Source organism: Pseudopipra pipra, chromosome 6, assembly GCF_036250125.1.
Source record: "Pseudopipra pipra isolate bDixPip1 chromosome 6, bDixPip1.hap1, whole genome shotgun sequence".
NCBI lineage: Eukaryota > Metazoa > Chordata > Aves > Passeriformes > Pipridae > Pseudopipra > Pseudopipra pipra.
Genome location: NC_087554.1, coordinates 54,045,794 through 54,068,016, shown reverse-complemented (window position 1 = coordinate 54,068,016; position 22,223 = coordinate 54,045,794). Strand labels below are relative to the sequence as shown.

The window sequence follows — 22,223 nt, the reverse complement described above, 5'->3', positions numbered from 1 at the left end:
TTGGGTGTCTTTTGACTTGCTCAAAAGTATGGCTTAAGTGTTGATTTCTTTTCCAAAAAACCCCAAATTCCATTTTGCAATGATGACACATCCATGCCTAAAAACGAATGACTTGGGCATTACAATGAATGCCCTGATTGGTCACCTGGTATTAAAAATGGTACCGGGTTTCACAGACAATATTTAGCTGGGCACATCTGTCAATTGTCAGTGCTGTGCATGGGAAATAGATAACCATCTCCCTCTTTTCACTGTCCCACAGTTTGGGCCTTATCCCATGCATTTGTAATACAGTGCTGCAGTCTCTCCCAGAGACCCCATAGGCTCTGTGGCTTCTTCCCCATTGTCTGGCCCATGAGCCACTGTCTTACTGCATTGAGCAAGAGAAGCTCGACAGATCTAGAAAGGACTTGTGAGTCAGCAGGCATGTTCAGTGACTCCAAAGACAAAACGAAATCTGATATGCGTTTTTATCAAGTCTGTTTTCCAGGGATTAGATTTGTTAACCAGATAAAAAATTCCAGGGTGAGTTCATAGTAACACAGAATATATGGTAAGAGACAAAGGAGATCTTTCCAGTTTCCGGCAGTGTCTGCAGGAAGGACTAATATGCATCTCTCTAATAGGTTCCTATCCAACTTTAGAAAACACAGATGCATTTCTATGGTACATACCAATTTGTTTCAGTTCTACTGGCAAATCATTACAGAGTTCCTCCAAACCTGTCTTTGTGTTCGTGAGAATGCAGTTGAAGACTTTAAGGTTCAGACAGTAAAAAAAAAAAAGCAAAAACAAAAAGCAAGATCCATGACATTTCTTCCTCAATCTGCTCTTTTTTCTTCCTTTCTGTTCTTCCCAGTAGATAATTTCTGGAAATTATTTCGGCTGAATGAATGCAGCGAAGACATCTCATGGGAATAGGAGAGGTCTTGCAGGTCAGTTTTGGGGAACAGTTCTGAATTCTTCTGTTGGTTTTGCTTACCAGACCTTTGGTCTAATCAGGTAGATAGAACTATTGGCTCAGTTTGATGTTGTGGTAGATTATTTTGTATCAGAGATACATCACAACTGAAACACCTATAGGTCTGCATGAACATCAAAAAGACTAGAGCTCAGCATAATCACTCCAGTGGTATGCCTTCTAGAGAAGGCAATATACAGTGAAAAGGAAAGATTAAATGAAATAGAGAGAACAAGACAACTGAGTTCTGCATTTTCTGTTTCCCCACAACTGTTCATTATTCACTGACATACGTGCAGTGGATGTGTTCCACTTTTGAGTGAGAAGAAATAGAAATGAACTTGTTAATTTGTTTAAATTTTTCTATAATTATCACTTTTTGAATTAACTATTTTATTTTATAAAATACATAACTCCCTGCCTCTCCCTTTTCAGTGTTCCAAAACCACTTTGGGCTAATTTGGTCTCTGCCATTGTATGCATGTGTCTGTGTGGCACAGTATGTTCTCTGTGTGCATGTGCTGCAAATCCAGTTGACAGCAGCCTTGTGCCCTATTCTTTTCTGATTGTCCTTCATTCTTGTCCTTCATCACAAATGGAAAGTGAACAAATAACTTAATTTTTTTTCTTGCATTGAATTGTGCAACTTCCAGAACTTCTTCAGCTCAGTCCGATAGTTTTTTTTTAGGGTCACTTCCATTATAACAATTCTTGAAAGTCATAATATATACCTTTAAATTTTATTGAAAACATAATAAAACATATTTTTTCATAAACATATATTTTAAAATTTATCCTGAGGTTACTAAATGATTTTTTATTCTTAGAAATTATGTCTACTCTCAGGTCTTTGGCACTAATGATATCTTTGGCATAATTATGTTTGTGAAGTTATATGAACTCAGAGAAAGCTCTGAAAGATGTTTCGAATCAGAAATGTTCAAGTTTATGATACTTAAAGTGAGGTTCTGTGCTATGACACCTCATTTAAATTCCACATTGTGGTACATGATTTGAGGACTTCTGCCTGATAACCTGTAGTGATCGAATAACTATACTGAATTTTTTCTACTACAGACAATACCTGACTGACTCTTCAGGCAAAAAAAGCAAGACACACCAAGAAAATAGAAATATGACCCTAAAAATCCAGCCTGGGATGCCTTAGAATGGATGTGAAAGTCCAGGCAAATGAAGACTGCTCAAGCAATAGTTGCTTTATAAACCTAAGAGGGTGAGAGGGAAAAGATGGGCAGAAAATATCAAAGGCTTTGCCATGGTTCTTAACCTCATTGCTAAGGATTTCAGTAAATTTTAAATCTGTTTATATTTTTTTTATAGTGCCCATTACTCTATAATGGATAATGAAATGCCTTTCTTCCAGGGACCATGTGCCAGTTCATTCTTGGAGTCTTCAGAAAAAAATGCAGTTCTTGGATATCTTTATCAGAGATTCCGGGATCGCCTCTGTGTTGGGGTAATTCTGGGCACTGGGGGAGTGACATGCAGGAGGTTGAGCTACCTTGCCCCATATGGCCATGTCCTAAAATGTCCTTTTAAGATGGAGGATATTTATTACTTGGAAGGGAATGGAAGCAAATGCTTCCATAAGAAAAGCCAGGATGGATCTACTAACTTGCAAAAGAGAGAGGAAACATCAGACAGGCCTGATCTTCTAAGTTTGATGGGCACAGGAAGTCCATGGACCAGACTGAGTGATCCTTACATTTGAGGGGGTAAGCATTATACCCTGAAAAGGGTTCTTATACAAAACATATTAGCTGAAGGATTTTAACCTTGTCCTGTATTGCATTTTCACACAGGGAGTACTGAATACTGTTTGCTGTTCTAGTTAAGATTTTTTGGCTGTTGATTGTTAGTGCATTTACCACTCTAAACCACTTCCAAAATCCCTGAAGAAGCAGGTGGAAGGCCAAGTAGATGAGAAAAATACATGAATTAGCCAATTAAGTGAAGGTCATAAATGAACCCCATTTCAAGAGGCATCATCAAACATTTGTTTGAAAAGAGAAATTTGCGAAGAAGGAAGCAGGTGTCAAATTTCTTTTGGCAGCTGGATGCTGAAAAGCAATTAGAATGAAAAGCTACCTGATCTAAAGCTCAAGACACCAGGAGGATGTGCCTTAACAAGTGGAAGGAAACACATATCGATGGAGTTTACAACTCTCATGCTGTAGGGAGGGTGCAGAGCAGTGAGGAAATGTGCTGACATGCCTGAATTCTGGCAGGATATAGGACACTGGCACTGCCAGTGAGGAGGAACTTGAGAGTGATTTTTGGGCTCTGTATTCAAACAGATGTCTGTCTTCCGCAGCATGCTGTAGGAAAAGAGAGGTTTTGAACCATTAGAAAAGCAAAGGAAGTGCAATAGCCCAGATTTTTATCATAATTACACCCAGGTGGTTCTGAAGTGACTACACCCGTGTCATTGAAGTTACACCAGAGCAAAACTTGTGTTAGAACTGAATTGAGCTCTTTGTTTGCTTGCATTTGTGTACCAAAAGAGTACTCTAACAGCTCTTAGTAAATAATAAATTAATAATGATATTATGATCTCCCTTATGACTGGAAGAAGTACAGAAAAATTAGTGTCAGAGTAAGAATTTGCTTGCAAGATTCTTTGACTGTGTCATTTCTACATTGGTATTGAATATAGGGTGCCTTGCTGGACTAATTTTAATTTCTGCACCAATTAAAATTTTTATTTCAAACATCAGCAACACCCAGTGTAGTCAGACAGCATGTGGTGAACGATACAAACCCTAAAGCATATAGTTTATAGATCAAATGAGTAAGACCTCTGTTTTTTGCATTGTAAAATACCTTTAAATCCCTAGCAGAAAGTAGTAATGAAAACAACTAATGAAGGCAAGTGCTTTTTCTGTCTCCCTGTTGTAAAGCAAATAATATTTTAGTAGTTGGTTTCGTTTGTGTTTCCCCATTTGTGCCTCAGAATACACCAGATTGCAATGTTACATCACATTTTTAATGACTGGAACCATGTCCTGAGATCCCCCTTCGACCACACCACAACTTCCTTCTTTTTTTTCTCCTCCTGGCTAGAGGACTGTATGTAATTATGATGAGGACATAATTCAATTAATTATTGACAGACACGTAATCAACACTCAGATCTTTCTCTGATAAATATCTTCCTGCTCTCTGACTTCTGTTTGTCGTGCACTAGGGAGGTGGAAAGGCACTAAAAATGCGTTTTAGAGATAGGACGTTTCTCAATCCTTTGTATCAGCCAGAGAGGCTTCTGCCGCCCTGGGCTCTTTAGATCTACAGCGTATTGTTCTCGTCTGTGCTAAACAAGTATCCCCGAGAAAGCTCAGTGGGATGGAGGCTTATGGTTCATTTTAAGTGAAGGATATAATAGGAGCAGATAACTTTGATTTGTGCAAAGGAAAAGTGTGATCTCTTTCAGGGATTCCAGGAATTCATAGCAATTTTTTCTTCTGTTGGTGATTAAAGAGAAAGTGATAAATAAGAGCTCTGTGTTCGGTTTAAAGGAGGAATGTAGCTTTAGAAAGCTGACTTATTTAGGAAAAAAAAAGAAAAAAATCCTGACCTCAGATAGCCTTTGACCAAAATCTGCTAGTAGTACAGAGCAAAGACGAGGCTGTTTCTGTTACTATTAAAGCCCACGTAAGGACAGTGATCACAGAAGTCCGTACGACCGTAAAATGTCCTGGGGGTCGGGCTGGGGTGGGGACGTGCCAGGGGTTTGCCCGTATAACTTCGGATTACAACTAAAGCGTGCCAAAAGCGGATAAGGGAAAGAGATAACGAGGTGAGAAAGCAAAGAATGGCTTTATTGTAAAGTGAGGAAAACTAAGCTCTAGGAAAAAAAAAAAAGAAAAAGAGTAAACGCGTACACAGAGGCTGCCCTTGTAGCCGAGAGGAGACCCGCTGCTCCTCTGCCTTTGGTTTTGGAGGCACGACGTGCGTGGGGCTGGGAAAGGCGCTGCGGGGGCAGGGCCAGGGCCGCGCTGGGAGCCGTGGGCAGCGGGGCAGAGCGGGGGGCTGTGCTGTCCCGCAGCGGGGCAGGGCCAGGTTTGTTGGTGCTGGGGAGTCTGGCCCCAGGGAAGAGCACTCGTTCGTCCCGCGTAGGGTGCCTGGAGGAAGCCGAGGCTGGTGAGCCCGTGCACCAGGCGGGAGGCACTGGCTGTGCTGGCAGCGGCTCAGGCACCGACTCCTTTGCCGCGCCTGGGCGGGCGCTGCCCGCGCCGGGAGGAGCAGGGGGATGCCCTGCCGCACCCTGGGCTGCTGGGGCTGCCGCCGAGGCTCCCCTCCGCTCCGGAGGGATCTGTGCTTGGCGCCCAGAGCGCAGCCAGGGGAAGCAAGCCCACCTCAAGGTGGGCTCTCGTCCCACCGCCCCAGCATCAACCGGAGACGCCCGAGTCCGGCGGAACTGGTGCAGCCCCGAGCCCAGTGCCGGGGGTTCCGCCCTTGAGGGCAGCGGGAAGGTGAAGGGGCTGAATAGGTTTTAGAGGCCGTCAGAGCAGGCGCGATGGCCAGGCGGGTCGGGAAGCCCGAAGCGGGCACCTGAGCCGCATCTTTTGACACCTTATCAGAGCGGCCCGATTTGCAGGGGCGCTGCGCTCCCGCTGCTCCCACCCAGGGCGGGGGCTTTGGGGGCAAAGGGGCAGAGGAGCGGGGTCGGAGCGTCTGGTTTCTCTGTGAGGGACCAGCCGGTGCTGCTCGTCTTATGGGAGGCGGCGGGATCGGTTACGCATGCTAGTCTAAACCGTGAATGTTGAGGGACAGGAACACTGAGGGTCCAGAGGAACATTGTCACGGTCAAGACAGGGGCTGTTACGCCCTAACAAACAGCTTTCCGCAGGTTTAGTTTAGCACTGCGGGCGCGACTCGGTGCCCAGCTGCGGAGAGCAGCGTCCCCGGCTTGCGCTGCCTCCGGGCCGTGCACCCCTCTCCAAAACTTAGGGGCTTAACAGCTCGGGCGCCTCGTCCCGCTGCTGTGAAGAACAAGGAGGCGTTCGGAGGCGCCATGGGAGGTCCTTAAAGACCCGCTGTTTCTGGGTGGCTTTGCACAGCTCCTGCGGCAGCTTCGGGATGCTCTCCACGCCCGGTCTCACCTTTCGGGCTCCGAGGGAGCAAAGTCCTTCACTCCTCACCCTTTGGAGCGTAGCTGCCGGCCCCCGGGGAGGGGGCTGAGCCTCGCACGGCCGGGCTGGGGGCTGCCCTCCTGTCCTCGCCCCGCAGCCCCGCCTCGCCGCAGGTGCGGGTCGCGCTGCCCCCGGCCGGGCTCCGGTCTGGCACTGCCTGCGTGCCCGAGACGGGGCGTCCTCGGCGGGGCGGCTCTGCAGCCCAGGACGGCTTTCCCCTGCCTGTGCTTTTGGCCGAGACTCACTTGCCTGCACGACGCCGGTCAGCCCTGCACCTTCGCCCTCCCGGAGGCGGCTGGCCGGGGTCACAGAGGCAGCGCGCGGTCCTCCTGGTCGGTCTCCTCCCCCGGGAGCCCCGGAGGTTTTCATTTCCCTTTGGGGACACCCAACACTCTCACTATCAGCCGAGTCGCGGGCGGTGCGCACTCCTGCTACCGCCGAGCGAGGACTCGCCGCCCCCGGGCCCCCAGCAGCGCATCCTGCAGCTTCGCCTGCCCCTCCTCGGCTGAGGGGAGGGTGTTGTGAGATAGGCAAGAGTGAAAGTCAACGCAGCGGTCTGAAGACAGGGAAAGGCAGTCAAGGTTAGACGTGTATTTACTCAACTTTTATTATTTAAAAAAATTCATAAAAAAAAGGAAGGTGAACAAACGTCTTACAAAACCCCCCCACATAAATAGGACATTCCGTCCAGCTCTGGCTATTGGCAGTTCTAGTATTTGACAACATCAGACGCGATTTCCTGGCATTAGAGAAACCCATTTCAAAATCGGTCATCACAAAGAAATACTAGAAATCCCAGTTAGCACTTGCTAGGCAGCATGGAGCACTTGTACACAACTTTTCAGACACACACCCGCGCACACACGCAGCTGGGAACAGATCCCGTAGGAAGAGAGCCTCCTTAAAAAATAGTAAACGCTTCTCAAAAAAAAAAAAAAAAAAAGAAAAAAGAGAGAGTTATTTACAAAACGCACATGGAAATACAGTATTGACAGAGCGTGGCTGGCAAATCAACATGATTTGAATAGAGAAAGGACTATGGCACATCTTGCTCGAAAGCTCGCACAGCAGCCTCCTTCGAGTGTCCCCGCGGGAAGACAGCTCCTGCCATCCGCGACGCAGTGCCTTCTCCCTCCCCACCTCTCCTCCCGCCCTCCCTCGCCTCTCCACCCCTGCGCTTCTTGCCAGGTCCTTTTTACACTTGGATGACCACCGTGCTGGGGCTCTGGAGCCGGGTTTTGTACTGGTCTAGCCAGCTCCTCAGCTCCGAGATCTTGTAGCCCTCTGGTCCTCTGCCTCCCTGGTACATCACCTTCTCCTCCTGGATGATGTAGAGCCTCTCGAAGTAGGCACCGTAGGCGGCGCTGGAAGCATTGTCCATGGTGTCCACGGCCAAGGGGCAATCGGGCGCCCCTTCCCTCATCAGCTGAGCTGCCCGCAGCCTGTCCTGGAGGCACTGGTGCTTGGGGATGTTGTAGGCTGCGTCCGAGCTGACCCAGCCGTCGGAGGGGTGTGCTTCTTCGATGTACACCAGCAGGAAGTCGGCAATGTCCACGAAGTGCGCGGCCAGGCGCTGGAAGGACCTCAGGCGGGCCATGAACGGGGGTCAGGTGCAGCTACCGAAGTTGAGGATGAGGGGTCTCTTGCCGCGGGCGAAGTCCAGGATCCGGAGTCTCTTCTGCCCGTCCAGCTGGATCACCTCGGGGTTTGGGGCCAGGGAACCCACGTGCGCCGACTTGAAGAAGTCCAGCTTCTGCCCATGCCACACGGCTTTCAGCGACTCCAGCGTGAACATGCGGTTGGAGTCGGACACGCAGACCGGGGGGTCGTCGGGGGGCGGCCCCTCGCTGGTGCTGGCCGCCTCCTCCGCCGTGGGCATCGTCAGCATCTTCTTCCTAATGCACAGAAAATCCAGGAGCCAGAGCATCACGGCGGTGAGCAGGAAGCGGGGGAAGAGGAGGATGCAGGCGGCCGCCTGGGTGAGCAGCTGCAAGGTGTGAACGCCGAGGGAGTGGAGCATCGCAGCGGCTGGTGCTGCAGGGCGCTGGCTGCCGGGGGGCCCCCACGCACCCTGCGTGCCGGGGTCTGTGCAGCACAGCTGAGATCCCGCTTCTCTTTAAGCCCATTTTATAGTCAGGGATTTAAATGAAAAGTGACTCCACCTCCGGCCAGAACCCGCCCCTCTGGAACTTGAGCCTGGGGATTACCTACCCCTCCACTCTAATGACCTAAAAATACACAGACAAAAGGGGAGAGAGCCCCGGCGGGAGCCGCGAGGGACGTGCAACGGAGCAGGGTGCAGGCGATATCAGGCACGGCAGAGAGTCCGAGGCAGGGCACCGCCGGGGTCCCCGGCCGCAGATAGCGGCAGGCGCTCACAGACAGCCCCGCCAAGGACAATGCAACAGGCACAGACCGCCCCCGGCCCAGCTCCCCGCGGGCTGTGCACGGAGCGCGGGGCCGGGGCGGCAGCGGGGCCGGGGCCGTCCCGGCAGCGCCTGCAGGTGACAGGGACGGGCCGCCCGCGCCGCGTCCCTCCCCGCGCCTTCCTCCCCTCCCCGCCCCGGCAGCCCGGTCCCCCCCGGGCACAGCCCTGGCCCCGCCACACGCCCCGGCGCCGCAGGGGCACCCGGGGCTCCAGTCCGCCGCCGCCCCGCGCCCGCATCCTCCGGCGGCGGCCGGCCGGGGGGGTGGGCGCTGCCCCAGCGCCTCCCGGCCCAGCGGCACCGCCGGCTCGGAGCGGGCGGGCCGGGCCCCGGGGCGGCCCCGGCGCGGGGGCTCCCGGTGGGCGCGGGCGGCGGGCGCTGCCCCGCGCGGAGGAGGGGCGCGCGCGGCGCGCGGCCGCGAGGGGGCGCTGTTGGCCGAGAAGCCGCGGCGGCGGCGGCGGGAGCGGGGCTCGCGCCCCGGCCCGGGGTGTCCGCGGCCCTCACGGCCCGGCCCGGCCCCACCGCGCCGTCACCTGCCTCCCCCGAGGGAACCAGGGAAGGAGGGTCACCGCGGGCGCCGCGGGGCCGGCGCTACCGGGCGTGCCACGGTGGGTGGGCAGGGCGGACGGGGGAGACTTAAGGGAGCGCTGCGTCTGCGGTGTCCCCCTGCTCACCGGGGTCCCGCTGCGTCCAGGTGAGCAGCAGGTCAGCGCGGGCGTTCCTTTACGGCGTCCCAAGAGGAGCCAGCAGTGCTCTTCTACACCTGTCAAGCGACCTATAAACACAAGCTTCTCATGGGAGTAGGTCTGGCAAAGTCCTTAAACAGATGGCTCAAGTGTCACCTCATGGGCACGGCCAGGTAGACCTGTGCACTGCCCACACAGTGGTTTGGGGTTGGGTGAGTTGTGCATCAGTAGCAAAGTGCTCGCAGTACGAAGGGCTGAGCACCGACTGGCCACCTTCAGTCTTCACCTATCAGGAGGAATTTATGGCCTGTAGATTCCTTCCTGCTGAACTAGATGGAGACCTGTCCCGGAGGTACAAAACTTGAATCTGGTTTGGTGTCTCTGCTCACAACCTTGCCCCTCCATTGTTGCAGAGTTCCCTGCTTGCAGCATGCACATCATCTCCTCACCAGCTTCCTCAGAAAGGGATATTAGTTGTCAAAAGTGCTGAACACTGCCCTCTGCTATGCAAATGCAGCTCATGCATCCCTGAGCTGCTGCTACAGCTGCCACTCACGCAGGTGGCCTGCCACACTGACTTGGGGACATGCCACCCAAGCATTCAATGTACCAGTGGGTCCTGAGCACCCCATTTCTGCCTGTGGCCAGTGTCAGGTCCCTGGCTGCAGATTCCCAAAGAGCCTGAGGACCTCTAACTCCCCCAGGTGTAGCCTGTGCTTCTCCAAAAGTGACCATGCACGTCTGTGCCTCCCGTCTAACATCTGCGAAATGGAAAAATGAGTGCTGAGCCTCCTCATGGGAGTCTAGGCAGCTTGGTTCATTTTTATGTAACTTATTATGAGAACTCTGAATAAAAGGCAAAATTAAAATCTCATTTTATTTTTTTTTTAATCTAGTTTCGAATAGGCTGGTTTAGAGCAATCCAATCAGATGCCTGGTTTGCAGCCCTCACGGTGCATTGTCTTTACTAGGTGTCAACAGCAAGTGAAGGTAATTCAGCATTTTAGCATCTGAATGGAAGTATATGCCCCAGACCTCATAAAGCCATGTTCGTACACCAGCCTGATTAATAACTTCTTTGACATTCCATGGCGTTCAGTCCAGGGAAAATTACCAGTAGATGTTTGCTATATTGTCAAACTTATTTTGAACTATTCATGTGGGCCTCTCACCACCTCTCTGTGTTGTTATGCAATCTTAAAAACCACAAATTAAAGCCTCTAAACAGATACAATAACAAATTGTGGTAGCTCTGAAGAAACCCCCAGGAAAAAAAATTGATCTTTCAAAGCGACCTCTTCGAACTATGCTGACAGACAAAAGCCTGAGTAAACACATGGGTTTGCAACCCTGAATATCAACAAACTTTGCTCTACTGGATCAGTGAGAGATATTCCAAGGTAAAAAAGCTATTTGGTCTTATATATTGTATTTGTAGATGGATAGGGACTTTGGAAATGACTTTTTCTCCATTCTGTGGAAACAGCCTTGCTTTATTTTTATAGCTTGAAGGAAACCTTTGAGTTGGGGTTTCCTATTCAGCTGTGGATAGAGAAAGAACTGAAGCATTTTTCTCCACCTGCCTAATGCTGAATTTTCCTGCCATAGGAAAATTCAGGTATAATCTGAGGCCACTTTTTTCACAGTTTAACAAATGATGGCTCTACAAGCTGTGCACTGATATACTCAGTTGAGGTACAATGCTCAGGTATTAATTCTGTGGGAAAGGGTGGAATTCCTTCTGCAGCCCTTTGGTTCTCGGAAGGTTTGAAGTGATGTGTTGTTGCTGTTCTCACTTCTGTTGTGCTGGATGATTTTCAATTCACGTGTTTACACTCTGGTAGCCCCCCTCTTTACTTCAAAAGGGTTGTATCTCCCAGCTGGAGCTTGGATTATTTTTAGAAATGTGAAGGTAGTTGGTCTTTCTAGGAATCCATATCACTGATACTAATAGTGTGGGAATTTACATCTTCCTGAGCACTAAGGATTTCAGAATATATCCTAAAACATGGGATTTACAGTGGCACATCTGGTTATGGGTGGTTTTTACTCTTCTGCATGTGGTCTGTGGTTCAGCAGTCACTAGCTCAAAAATATATGTTTGTATGTGTGTGTCCCCGCACAAGTGCACATACACGGTTCACATTATTTCCTTTTTTCTGAGAACTTTATAGTTGTAGTTTTCCTTCATTTGATAAATGTAGTTTATAACTCTTTTAAAGTTCTTTTCATAAACAGGAGCTACAAAATAAATTCAACAACTTATAAAAACAAAACCTCAAAAAGCCAAAATTAAAACCATCAGGCCTGCTTTGATGTAGAGGATGTGTTGAAATGGTATATTTACATGTTTATTTTCTATTTTATAATTTCCTGCACAAAGGCACGCAATACTTTCTGACAGGAACCGAAATGTATTTTGGAAGAGTTCCACCTCTCATGTCATCTAAGCTACATGTCGTTAATGTGTTAGAACTTTATGTGAAGGAAATGAAAAAGACTTTCCTGAAATAAGAGCTGGACAATTTCTACTCATGTAAGTGGCTACCCGTTGACTGAAGAGAGGTGCAGTGGTGCAGTGGTAAATTACTCACCTGTCTGGTATCTGTAAGAAGTGGGTAAATGTTATATTGTTGAAATTGGAGGTGGATAAACTCCATTTGGAGTTGTTTGCTTGTAGTGACACCTCTGGAAAAAAGTTACCATAAGCTGGAGTCTGTGCATGAGTCTGGCTGTCTTTGGATCTACCTCTCTCTTAATCTTTCACCACTTTTAGATGACACCTGTTTTTCTTTTCCTCCCTTCTGCTGCCTTTTTTTTTTAATTATTTTTTTAAAATAATATATATATGACTCAGAAAAAAAAAAAAAAAAAGCAAAACTGAGCACCTAGCCAATGCTTGGAGTAGCTTTGAGTACTGAAAGAAAAAAAGTGCTGTGCTGCAGGTTGGTCTACAAAATCACTAGCAGACACATGGACTTTGAATCTCCTACCTGACCCTGGCACTCTCACCTTTGAATATGAGACAAGTCTGTCATATATGACAAAGAGATTCCCTGCACTGAAGCTTTATAATTCTTTTTTTCCCTCATTTCTTGCTGACTCTGGGTTGAATTAGGAAAGACCTGTTTAATTTGAAGGGAGGACTGATTCCACAGCCACAGATCTGTTAGTGCAACGCTCAGGTCTCGCCCTGGGTAAGTGGAAATCAACATCTTCTTGAATCTGTGAGTCACTTACCAAGGCTTTGCTGTGTGACCAAGTGTACAGTTCCCCTGATGTGTTAATGGGTTTCTGCACCTGGCTCTACATGGCTGCTCCCCAGTGCCTCTGTTGTGCCAGCAGCCCGTCAGGCTAGGGTAGAAACTAGATAACCAAAATTCTGGTTTTAAACCCAGGTGATTTTGGTGACTGAGTTCACTTTGAGACCCCTAAAATAGTGTGTAACAGCAGAACTTCCAGTGCAACTTGATGAATGACAAAAAGTGCAAATTTCCATCCCATTAATCCTTCCTCATTTCTGCTTGCACTGTGTCTTGGGTGACCTTGCAGTGACCTGTGGTGACCTGCTTTGGGGACTAGGGGGCAGAGAAGCTTGACTTTAGAAAAAAAGATTTATTTCCTGACAGGTTAGTTCTCTAAACTTGCTAATGACAAAATGAAATGATCACCTGTGATACAGGGGAGGCACTAGAGAAATGGCCACAGCCTGCAGCCAAGGCAGGGCTAACAGGACCATCCTGTCAGACTGCCTTAGCAATATTATCAATCTGTCCCTGGGTAGAACTGCATAGTGAGAATGTGTTAAGGGCAGAAATTTCCTGAACAAGCTTCACTGCAAATGTATGTAGTCTTTGCCTTTTGTGTAGTGGAAGAGGAGATGTACAGGAGATGACAGTGGCTGTCACAGGGTCCTGCTGGGCAATGTAGCTGAAACGGGGTGCACAGCCGGCTTCTGGGGTGAGCCAGCAATGTCAACTTCAGCAGCAGCTGCTAACACACTTCCATCAGTAGGAAATCAGATTATCCATAAACCCCCGTGCCAAGCATATCCCTGCTACCCATCAAGCAAACAGCTCGAAAGCTGCTGTGGCTCAAGAGCTCAGGCTGGACCCCCTGGTAGCATGGTATAATTACAGTCATCTGAATGGTTTGCTCTGCAGCAAAGACAACAGTCTAGTCCAGAAGTGGAACCCCATAGAGTTATACTTAAGTGGCGACTTTATACACAATGAATACAGATGAAGTCCTTGGCAGAAAAGAGAAAATACTTCTTCCGTTGTCTTTGTTAGTACTGGTTTCAGGTGTGATGTAGATGAGAATAAGGAGATGCAATTTGCTTGAATCTAAATCTCCTCTAAGAAGATTGTAACAAAATTCACCATGTGCAGTGTTTTTATAACAGAATATGTTTCAGCATATGACATAAAAATTCAATACACTGTTTAGAGAGATGAGCACAGCAGGCTGATAACTCAGGTTATTTTTCATCTTTTAAAAGGCAGCATGGCAAGGGTATTTTCTCAAATCGTTATGGGGATACTTTTGAGTTGAAAGACAGGCTCCAGGCTCTGTTAGGGTAAAGGGAACACCACTCCTTTGAGGTCCCTTGCCTTGCAGGGGTCTCACTGCTGCCTGGCAGTCTTTGTCACAGGCTGGTTCTCTGAGCCCCAAGGTCTGTGTGGTGAAAGCTGTGAAAGATCAGCAGCAAAGCTCCTGGTGCCTTCCTTGTGATTGTGATTTTGCCCAAGCCATGTAGCATGATAACAGACAAAAGGAGGTCTGAAGATGCAGGGTCCAATTTGCATCATCTCACTTTCCTTAGTAAGTGCAGTAAAATATCAAGAATTTAAAAATAATATGATTTAATAATTCTCAGGTTTTAAGCAGATTGCATGTGCCCTGCCTGAACTGATACACACGTTTGGATTTTCAATCTCTAACAGACTCAGAGGGAGGAAAAATAGCATTTAAAAAACCCATTTATTCAAGAAAAATCTGTAAGGAGCATGTGTAGGATAATCTTTTTCAGGGTGACCCTCATTTTCTACAATATAATGGTTTTACCCAGCAGTGGTTTAATGGCTTTGAATAAGCTGTAGAGTGAAGGAACGAACACTTTAGCAAGAATGGAGGAATTTACCCAGAAAGGCAGGAGTATCAGCCTGCTTTGAATATAGAATGGAGGTGATTATTTTACAGACCTTTTATCCCCAGCATCACTAAAGTGTGTATTATGAACATAGTGAGGTCTGGTTTTGTGTAAATGATTGCTGTAAGAGTGACTGACCAGTTCGAAGCAAGTGGCATGTCAAGCAGGAGCCTAGAAGGAACCATGGCTGTGCACTGAGGCTCTCATCAAATAACTTTCTTGCTTGAAGCCTTTTCTTTGAACATAAATGTTTGTGAAGTTTTCCAGTGATTTTTTTTTCCTGGCATTCACCCCATGACTCTTATTATTTTTAGCCCTGTAAAATGGCATTATGCAATTGCTGAATTTGTTTCTTTCAGCCCATGATGATTTATAAGACTTAATTTCCAGGATACTCCCTTGAAGTTACCTTCTCTTTGTGACCTCAGGATTTCTCTTCCCAGACCTTTGGTATTTATTTTTACTATTTCTGTGGTCGAGGTTTGGCAATGTTGTTTTGGATTAATGACAAACACACATAAGAACTGGAAGGAATACATGTCTTAATCTCCTAATTTAATGTGTGGATTGTTTATCGATAATAGAAAGAAGTTTCTGGACAGGTTTAACACATCCTAATAATAGGCCTCTGCAGCCAGATAGAAAGATTTTGATGTATCTGAACTGCATGTAATTCTTCACTTGTTCCAAAATAGATGAAATTTGCTTATTTTATATTGCAATGCAGTATTTTTTTTTTCTCAGACTTTGCCCAGAAAGAATTGGAAGTGGAAGTCAGTTAGTTTGGACAAGTATGCATTGTTTATATGGAATATTTTAATTGACATAAAATTGTGTAAACCTTCTAGCTCCTCTGCTCTTGGATGAAGAAAAGATCTTTGGCATAACAAGGGCCTGAATTTCTGTTCTATATTTTACTTTTATGCAGGAAATTGGAAGTAATTTAACGCACAGATGAAATAACTCAGCATTTTACTCCGTTGTTGAATTTTCCTCGTAAGCAGTATATTTTGCTTTTATCATTATACCCAGTAATTTTTTAACTGTCATTTTCTTATTTTTGCTTTCTCTGTATATTCTTATTTACTTTCATCATTTATTTACTTAGGCTTAATTCCTTCCCTAAACAGCCTACTGTGAATAAAGTGTTCCTCTGAAAACGATTAATTTTCCACTTTGTTTACAGAGTAGTCTTGCAATGTTATATCTGATACTCATTAGAAGGAAAACAGAAATAGAAGGAGAAACATTAGTTATCACTGCAAATAATTTTGAATTCACTGGGATCAGGATCCGACTCAAAATGTTTAGGTTAGCTCAACAGCTCAAGTTGATTCGAAGGGTCTCAATGTTTATGCCTAACAGTGTGTCCTCCTATGACTTTTTATTTTTAACTGCTCAACCGTTCTTGCTTTCTGTGAATTTTAAAGTTATTCTTAGACTGAGCAATACAGTCTCTTCACAGGGAAACACTGTGACAAGCATATCTGTGTGATACAGCTCATCATTTCTGAGGGCCCATCACTTCTACCTCAAGCTCTAGCAGAAAAAAAACAAACAAAGATTAAATGGCTACTTTAAGCTTAGATATGAAATTTTGGATTCCAGTTCACTCTTTTCAATGCCTGAATTATTTTGGATACCTGGACGGGCCCACGCTCCCCTGTGAAACTAAATTTCAGGCCTGCAAATTGCTTCTGAATATTAACATATGTGCCAATTCCTTTCCTGAAATCCAACTATACTTTTATTTTGGACATTTTAATAAAATTAATTTTGTGACAGTACTAATCTCTTGCTACACAGTCTTACCTGAAACAAAGTTTGAATTTATTAGAACAAGAAAATGCTGCCTTTTAGGAAAGGTATTAATAAACCCTTTTTTAAATGGGAATAATATACTTCCATATACTCACACATGCAAATAAAATGGAAGTATATTATTCAAAGTGATCTAAGTCCACTTGTATAAAGGGCAAGGAGCTCTGAAATGCACATTTATTGCAAACAAACCCTGAATTTACTAGGTAATGAGGGGACATTTTTTTAAGAACAATTATGTTGTATTTGGAAAACCCGACATTTTCTTTCTTAACTAATTTTAATTAGCATTATGTTCACACTGAGCCAAAAAAAAAAAAGGAAAACAGCAGCAAAATGTAAATTAAAGCATAGTCAGAAGTCTCTGAAGGCTTTTTTAGAAATACCTTTCTCAAAGTGGGGTGGTCCTCAGGCAGTTGTAGCTTGTGCCTGTTCCTTGGCCTCTTCTACAGTTGTTGACATTGCACTGCCAATGAAGCAGCTGTCACTTTTTACCAGTGTAATGCCTGCCAGCAGCTGGCTCAGAAGTGCAGCTTTTAATTAAATTTCTGATTTCAATTGGATTTTGCTTTGCAATTCACAGCTAACAGGGATTTTCGGGGTGGGGTCTTATGAGGCATCTAGGAGTATTTCAGACACCTCTGTGTTACAGACATCTGTTCAGAAACATCAAGCATCACCTTAAAATTAGTTACACATTTCCCCCATTACTTGAGAGAGCTGTTCCAGGATCTTGCTGCCATGATGGATAGAATTATTCATATTTTCAGCTTAAACATATCTATGGCAGATTTACACCACTTGTTCGTGTGCCAATATTGTCTCTTTGTTTAGGCAGTTTTCCTGCCTCCCCTTTCTCTGTGAGTTAAAGAATCATAGAATCATTTAGATTGGAAAAGACCTTTAAGATCACGGAAGGCAGTCCTATCCCCTTGGGCACCACTCCACTGGGACTAACAAGACAAACTCTTGTGGGGTGTATTGGCACTGATGGGGACAGGCAGATTCAGGCTCTCTGCTAACAATGTGAGTGAGCTGGGATGCGAATTGGCCCTCTCTTGTAGGGTACCTGTAGGGCTATGGCAGTGTAATGCTAAGCCTGAGCCTGTGAGTTCTGCTGGAGACTTCATTAGCACTGAACTAATTCAGACCATGTGGATTCTGGGACAGTATGAGGCCAACTGAGGCTCACATTGGTCTGCACCTGTTTGTTCAGATGTATTCACAGTCTGTTCTCATGAGATGGATTTTCCATTTCTCTGATCCTTCTAGAAGCAATTTCCTGCACCTGTTTCATGTCAAGTCTATTTTCCTGCATCATATAGGAAGAAATTAATTGGAGAACAAGAGATGGCTCCTACCCTCCTTTTCCTTGCATTAGCGTTGTTTGGCACAGCATACGGTCACTGGTTCAGCACAATCATTCTCATCAGTCTGGTTGACATCTGGAAGTCACAGACAAACACAGATGCAGCTTGACAGCTGAACACCTGGGCAAGGAGCGTGGCATGTTGAGGTCATGCTGGGTGTACCCTACATGTGCTGTGTTTTTTGAGCGCTGCCGTACAATATGGCTTGGACCTACCTGAAACCCAAATGACAAATGAACAGTTTGTGTACAGTAGTTCTGGAACCTCTCTTGTTGTATCAGCCAACACAACATAGAGTCAACCCATTTTGGTGAGCCCGGTGTGACCAAAGAGCATCAGACGGATTGTGCACTCGCTGGCCATCTGTGTCATTCACGTTTCCCACAGGGTGGATTTCCTGCTCATGCGGTGCATGGCATGGGATTTCCCAGACACAGACATGGGAGCCCAGGCACATGCTCAGGGGGCCGTGCGACAGGGCTGTGGCTGTGGATGTCCCCCATATGGAGCACAGCTGTGTCTGTCCTTGAAAGGAGTGACCTAAATTTTACACAATATTCTAGTGATGTGTGACCAGCACATCCCTCACTGCTGGAAACACCCAATGTGTTTTTGAATTGTAGTTGTTTACCATTGCTGCATTTCTTTAGGGGCTCGTGCTAGCCTTGAATTTGACTGAACCATCTAGTTTTCTCCTCCACGTGCAGCTGGCAAGTGCCCAGTTTATTGTGATATTTTTTGCTGCCAGCTTCATGAGTTTGAGCTAGGCAGTTCTGGATTTCATCTGTTTGTACTGCTTCAGTCCTAGAAGTCATTTAGTTCTTCCAGTGAAATACCCCAGTCCTGTTCTGTACACTCACAGATTTCATAAGTTTATTCCCAGTTTTTGCTCCCCAGTGTTCTATGTCATCTCTGTTGACCATATTCTTGTACTGTAGTTTGAAACTCAGCAGACAGCAGACAACCTTAGCTGATGTAAACTGTCATAGCTTTTGCTATGAAAATAGTGCTGGTAGTGTTCCCAGCTAAGGTACTGCCAGAACGTAATTAGAAATGTACCTTTAAAATTTGATCTTTCTTTAGCTACTGGAAACATACTTTAAAAAGAATTCCAAAAGCTTTGCTTAAAAATACAACTGCGCTTATGAAACAGTTACTCTTAGACCAAATTAACACTGAGGGTGTAACATAATACTAAAGGTGCTAATATTAAAGGTTTAGATTTCCATTGTTAGAAATGTTTCCCCTTGTTTACAGATCAGAGAATCACAATCATTCAGGTTGGAAAAGACCTGAAACATTGTTGAGTCCAACCTTTGACTGACCACCACCATGCAAACTAAACCACAGCACTAAGTGCCATGTCCAGTTGTTTCTTTAATACCTCCAGGGATGGTGACTCCACCACTTTCCTGGGAAGTCCATTTCAATGCTTGATAACCCTTTCAGTGAAGTAACCTAAACCTCCTCTCTCACACCTTGAGGCCATTTCCTCTTGTGCTGTTGCTGGTGACATGGGAGAAGAGGTTGACCTCCACCTTGCTACAACCTCCTTTCAGGTAGGTGTTGAAAGCTGTAAGGTCTCCCCTGAGTCTCCTTTTCTCCAGGCTAAACAACCCCAGCTCCCTCAGCTGCTCCTCGTATGACTTATAATGACCCCAGCTGTTGTGACAAAAAATGCACCTCTTTCATGAGTGAGATACCAGAGAGATATTGCAACAATCAGTCCTGACATCCATCCCTTTCAGCAGTGGCCTTGAAGTTTGCCTTTAAAGCAGTTTCGTTCTGTTAGCATAAGAACTGGGCATTACGTTGCTATATCTCTATGCCACAAAGGCTGTCTAGTTCCCATCCACTTTCTCCAGCTTTATGGCTGTGAAGAAAACTGAAGATTATAACCCAAATGCAGTAGTGCATCTGAAAGCAGCCTAGGTAACGACTCCAAGAGTCGGGGACACATCTCGCATATGTTCAGTACTGATGATTGAAGTGTTGACATTGTCATGGTGACAATTAAGAAGCAAGGAGGGGAGGATCCTAGATCTGGCTGATTTAATGGGAATATTTTGATGCTAATATCTATCTACCTCTTGTCAAGAACCACCCAAACTTAGGCCTAGCTGGCTCCATGGATATGAAACCATTTTAGGGGGGAACCAGATTGGAAAAGCATGTGTGCTGAGAAAACAGGAAGGGATCCTGTACTGAGCAGCCTTGTTTTGAGTGAGAGAGCAGCAGATCATCTGGGCAATCAGGACAGAAGTTGCTTAACTAGTGGGTGACACCATCACTTTGGCCAGTTGGTCTTTGACAGGAGATGATGAAATTTGAGCATGTGGCAATAGGAGGCAGTGATGCAGCCACCAGCATTTAATGAATTACTTTTGAAGGTGTTTGGAACTTTTTCTCATTTCTAGGCTATAATCAGTCAGAGAAGGACTTTATAAAACATTTATCCTGCGTTCTGTGTGCAAAAATGATTTACTTTATTTGGTGTTTGATGCATTATTTTTTTCCATTAGGACATCAAGCCATAATCTGTTAAACATCTTCATGGAAGTTTCCTAAAATTACCTGTTATGATGAATACTGTTATTGACTGTAGTTGAAAAGGTGCTTATTTTCACAGCTGTGGGAACTATAGAAACTGAAAATATTTTTTTCTGAAAAGTTCTGGAATCAACTTTTTTCTCTTATACAGAGCTTTCTAGTATAAAGTTGCATAAGTATATTTCCTAGCAGTGAACATTCTAAAAATAATACAGAATGGTAAATAAGGTGACATTTATATTCAGTACAGCGCTCATTGCCATAAAATTCCGTAACCACAGCCCTCTTGTATGGATATTCAATTTAACAATACATCACCTTTGATTCACAGCTCTCAATAGCTGAAAAATCCTCATGTAATGCTTGCCCTTGACCGCCAATGACTTGCCATTTGTTTGAATCACATTCGATGAGTAAGCACTTGACTTGTACATGTCAGTGATGTTTGTGTGAGGTTTAATTTAGCACCATGTATTATGTCACAGCCTTCACTTTCTTGGAAAGGTAATGTGAGGAAACTGTTCTGCTAAGTAAGGACTGCAAAATTCATTACTTACTGCACGTTAATTTGGTGTACCGATTTTTAATTCTGGATGGGTTTTTGCCACTTGAGTGCTGAACAACGTAATTTTGGAGTTCAGGCTGGGCATGTGTATCCTGAGGTACATGAGGATGACAGCACTAAATAGGTTGCTAGCAGCTTTTTGCTGGTTCAGATATGTTGTGTGTTGGGGGTAAAGTCACACTCTTCCTCATAAGACAGAGCTTATGCAAATGCAGAATTCCTCTGCCCATGTGCATTTGAAGTGTGGGTTGCAAATTTTTGCTTCCTTCTCTGCTCTAATTAAACTGTGTAAAACTGCCCTACAATTTCCTGTATTTGTAACTGGATAGTGTTATGAACACCCAAAATACAACTCTTCTTTTTAAAATATGTCTGCTGGGTTTTTTATTTGTTTGTTTGTTTGGTTTGATTCTTTTTAGTAGGAAAAATTAAGTGCATTAAATTTGTTCAGCTGGCCTGTTCGATCTCTCCCAACTTGAACATAAAAACGCCACAGGAATCTATGAGTAATCTGAAGCACAAGGTGTAAGTAAGACAAAATTTCAAAGCCATACTGATAGACAACATACTTTTTTAAAAGACTGTTGGAAGTCCTGGTCCAAGCTGACATGTCCTGATTTTGGTGGTGTTATGAATGATGCATCAGAAATTGGAGAGACGAATATAAAACATGTGTGTCTCTTTTCATCTGTGTTGCTGTGCTTCATTTAAAGGTTATCAACATCAGTTATAGCTTAGCAGCATCTTAGTCTCCATCTCTGAGTATTGCACTTCTTCCTGTTACACATTCTTCCCAGGATTTAATATCATTTCTCCGAAGTGGCACTTCTCCAAACTGTACCACAATAAGCATGGCTAGATGTACATCTGCTTGTGGACCACTGGAGACCAGTCTTTGCCCAAATGTAACTGCAGACCTACTCAAAGACAATTCTAATAATAGCCACAGATCCATAGTTGCTGAGTGTCTTATGTGCTTGTCCAAAAGGAACTCACTGGGGCTATCAATGCACTTCACTCAATAACCACAAGTTCATAACAAATTTTGACTATTAGTAATACAGTACAATACAAATGAATGTGTTAACAGTGCAGTTGTTGTTTGGAAACAGCAGTATTGCTTATGAGAGAACAGTTTCTATTTTCCTAGTACAATTATCACACATTACTATTCATTTAAATTGAAATAGAGATGAAAAGTCTCAGGCTTTGGAATCTGGATGTATAATATGTCTCTTATACATCTATTTTTTTTTTTTTAACTTCTTCACTGTGTGTTTTCTTCTCTCACTCCATACTCATTAATACTCTTCAAAAATGATTGGGTTTTTTGAAATGTAACTTCAAAAGAGAAATGAGATTTTTCCAGCATGCTAAAATCTTGGGTGGTATACAGTATTGTCACTAGCCATATAATTTAAAATTAACACCATTGACAAATGCTACTTTAAAGCTTCTATTGAAAAATCATAATATGTAAGTGTGGTAGGCCTTTTTTTTGCTGATCTGGATTTACATTTGTGTAATGTACAGTTAATA

The 22,223-nt window shown here is 45.2% G+C and overlaps 1 protein-coding gene and 1 long non-coding RNA gene across 2 annotated transcripts in view; one reads left to right on the top strand and one right to left on the bottom strand.

Moving 5' to 3' along the window:
* LOC135416255 (uncharacterized) overlaps positions 1-5,026 on the top strand; it is a 53,845-nt gene extending 48,819 nt beyond the window's left edge. Inside the window, exons 3-4 of the long non-coding RNA XR_010431499.1 lie at positions 863-935; positions 2,039-5,026. This is a non-coding gene — a long non-coding RNA (uncharacterized LOC135416255). The remainder of the gene's footprint in view (positions 1-862; positions 936-2,038) is intronic.
* A 1,670-nt stretch (positions 5,027-6,696) lies between these two features.
* On the bottom strand, positions 6,697-8,548 carry DIO3 (iodothyronine deiodinase 3). Its single transcript, XM_064659192.1, has one exon. The coding sequence runs from the start codon at positions 8,132-8,134 to the stop codon at positions 7,310-7,312; it is 825 nt and encodes a 274-aa protein (XP_064515262.1). The 5' UTR covers positions 8,135-8,548; the 3' UTR covers positions 6,697-7,309.
* Between the last annotated feature and the right edge of the window lie 13,675 nt (positions 8,549-22,223).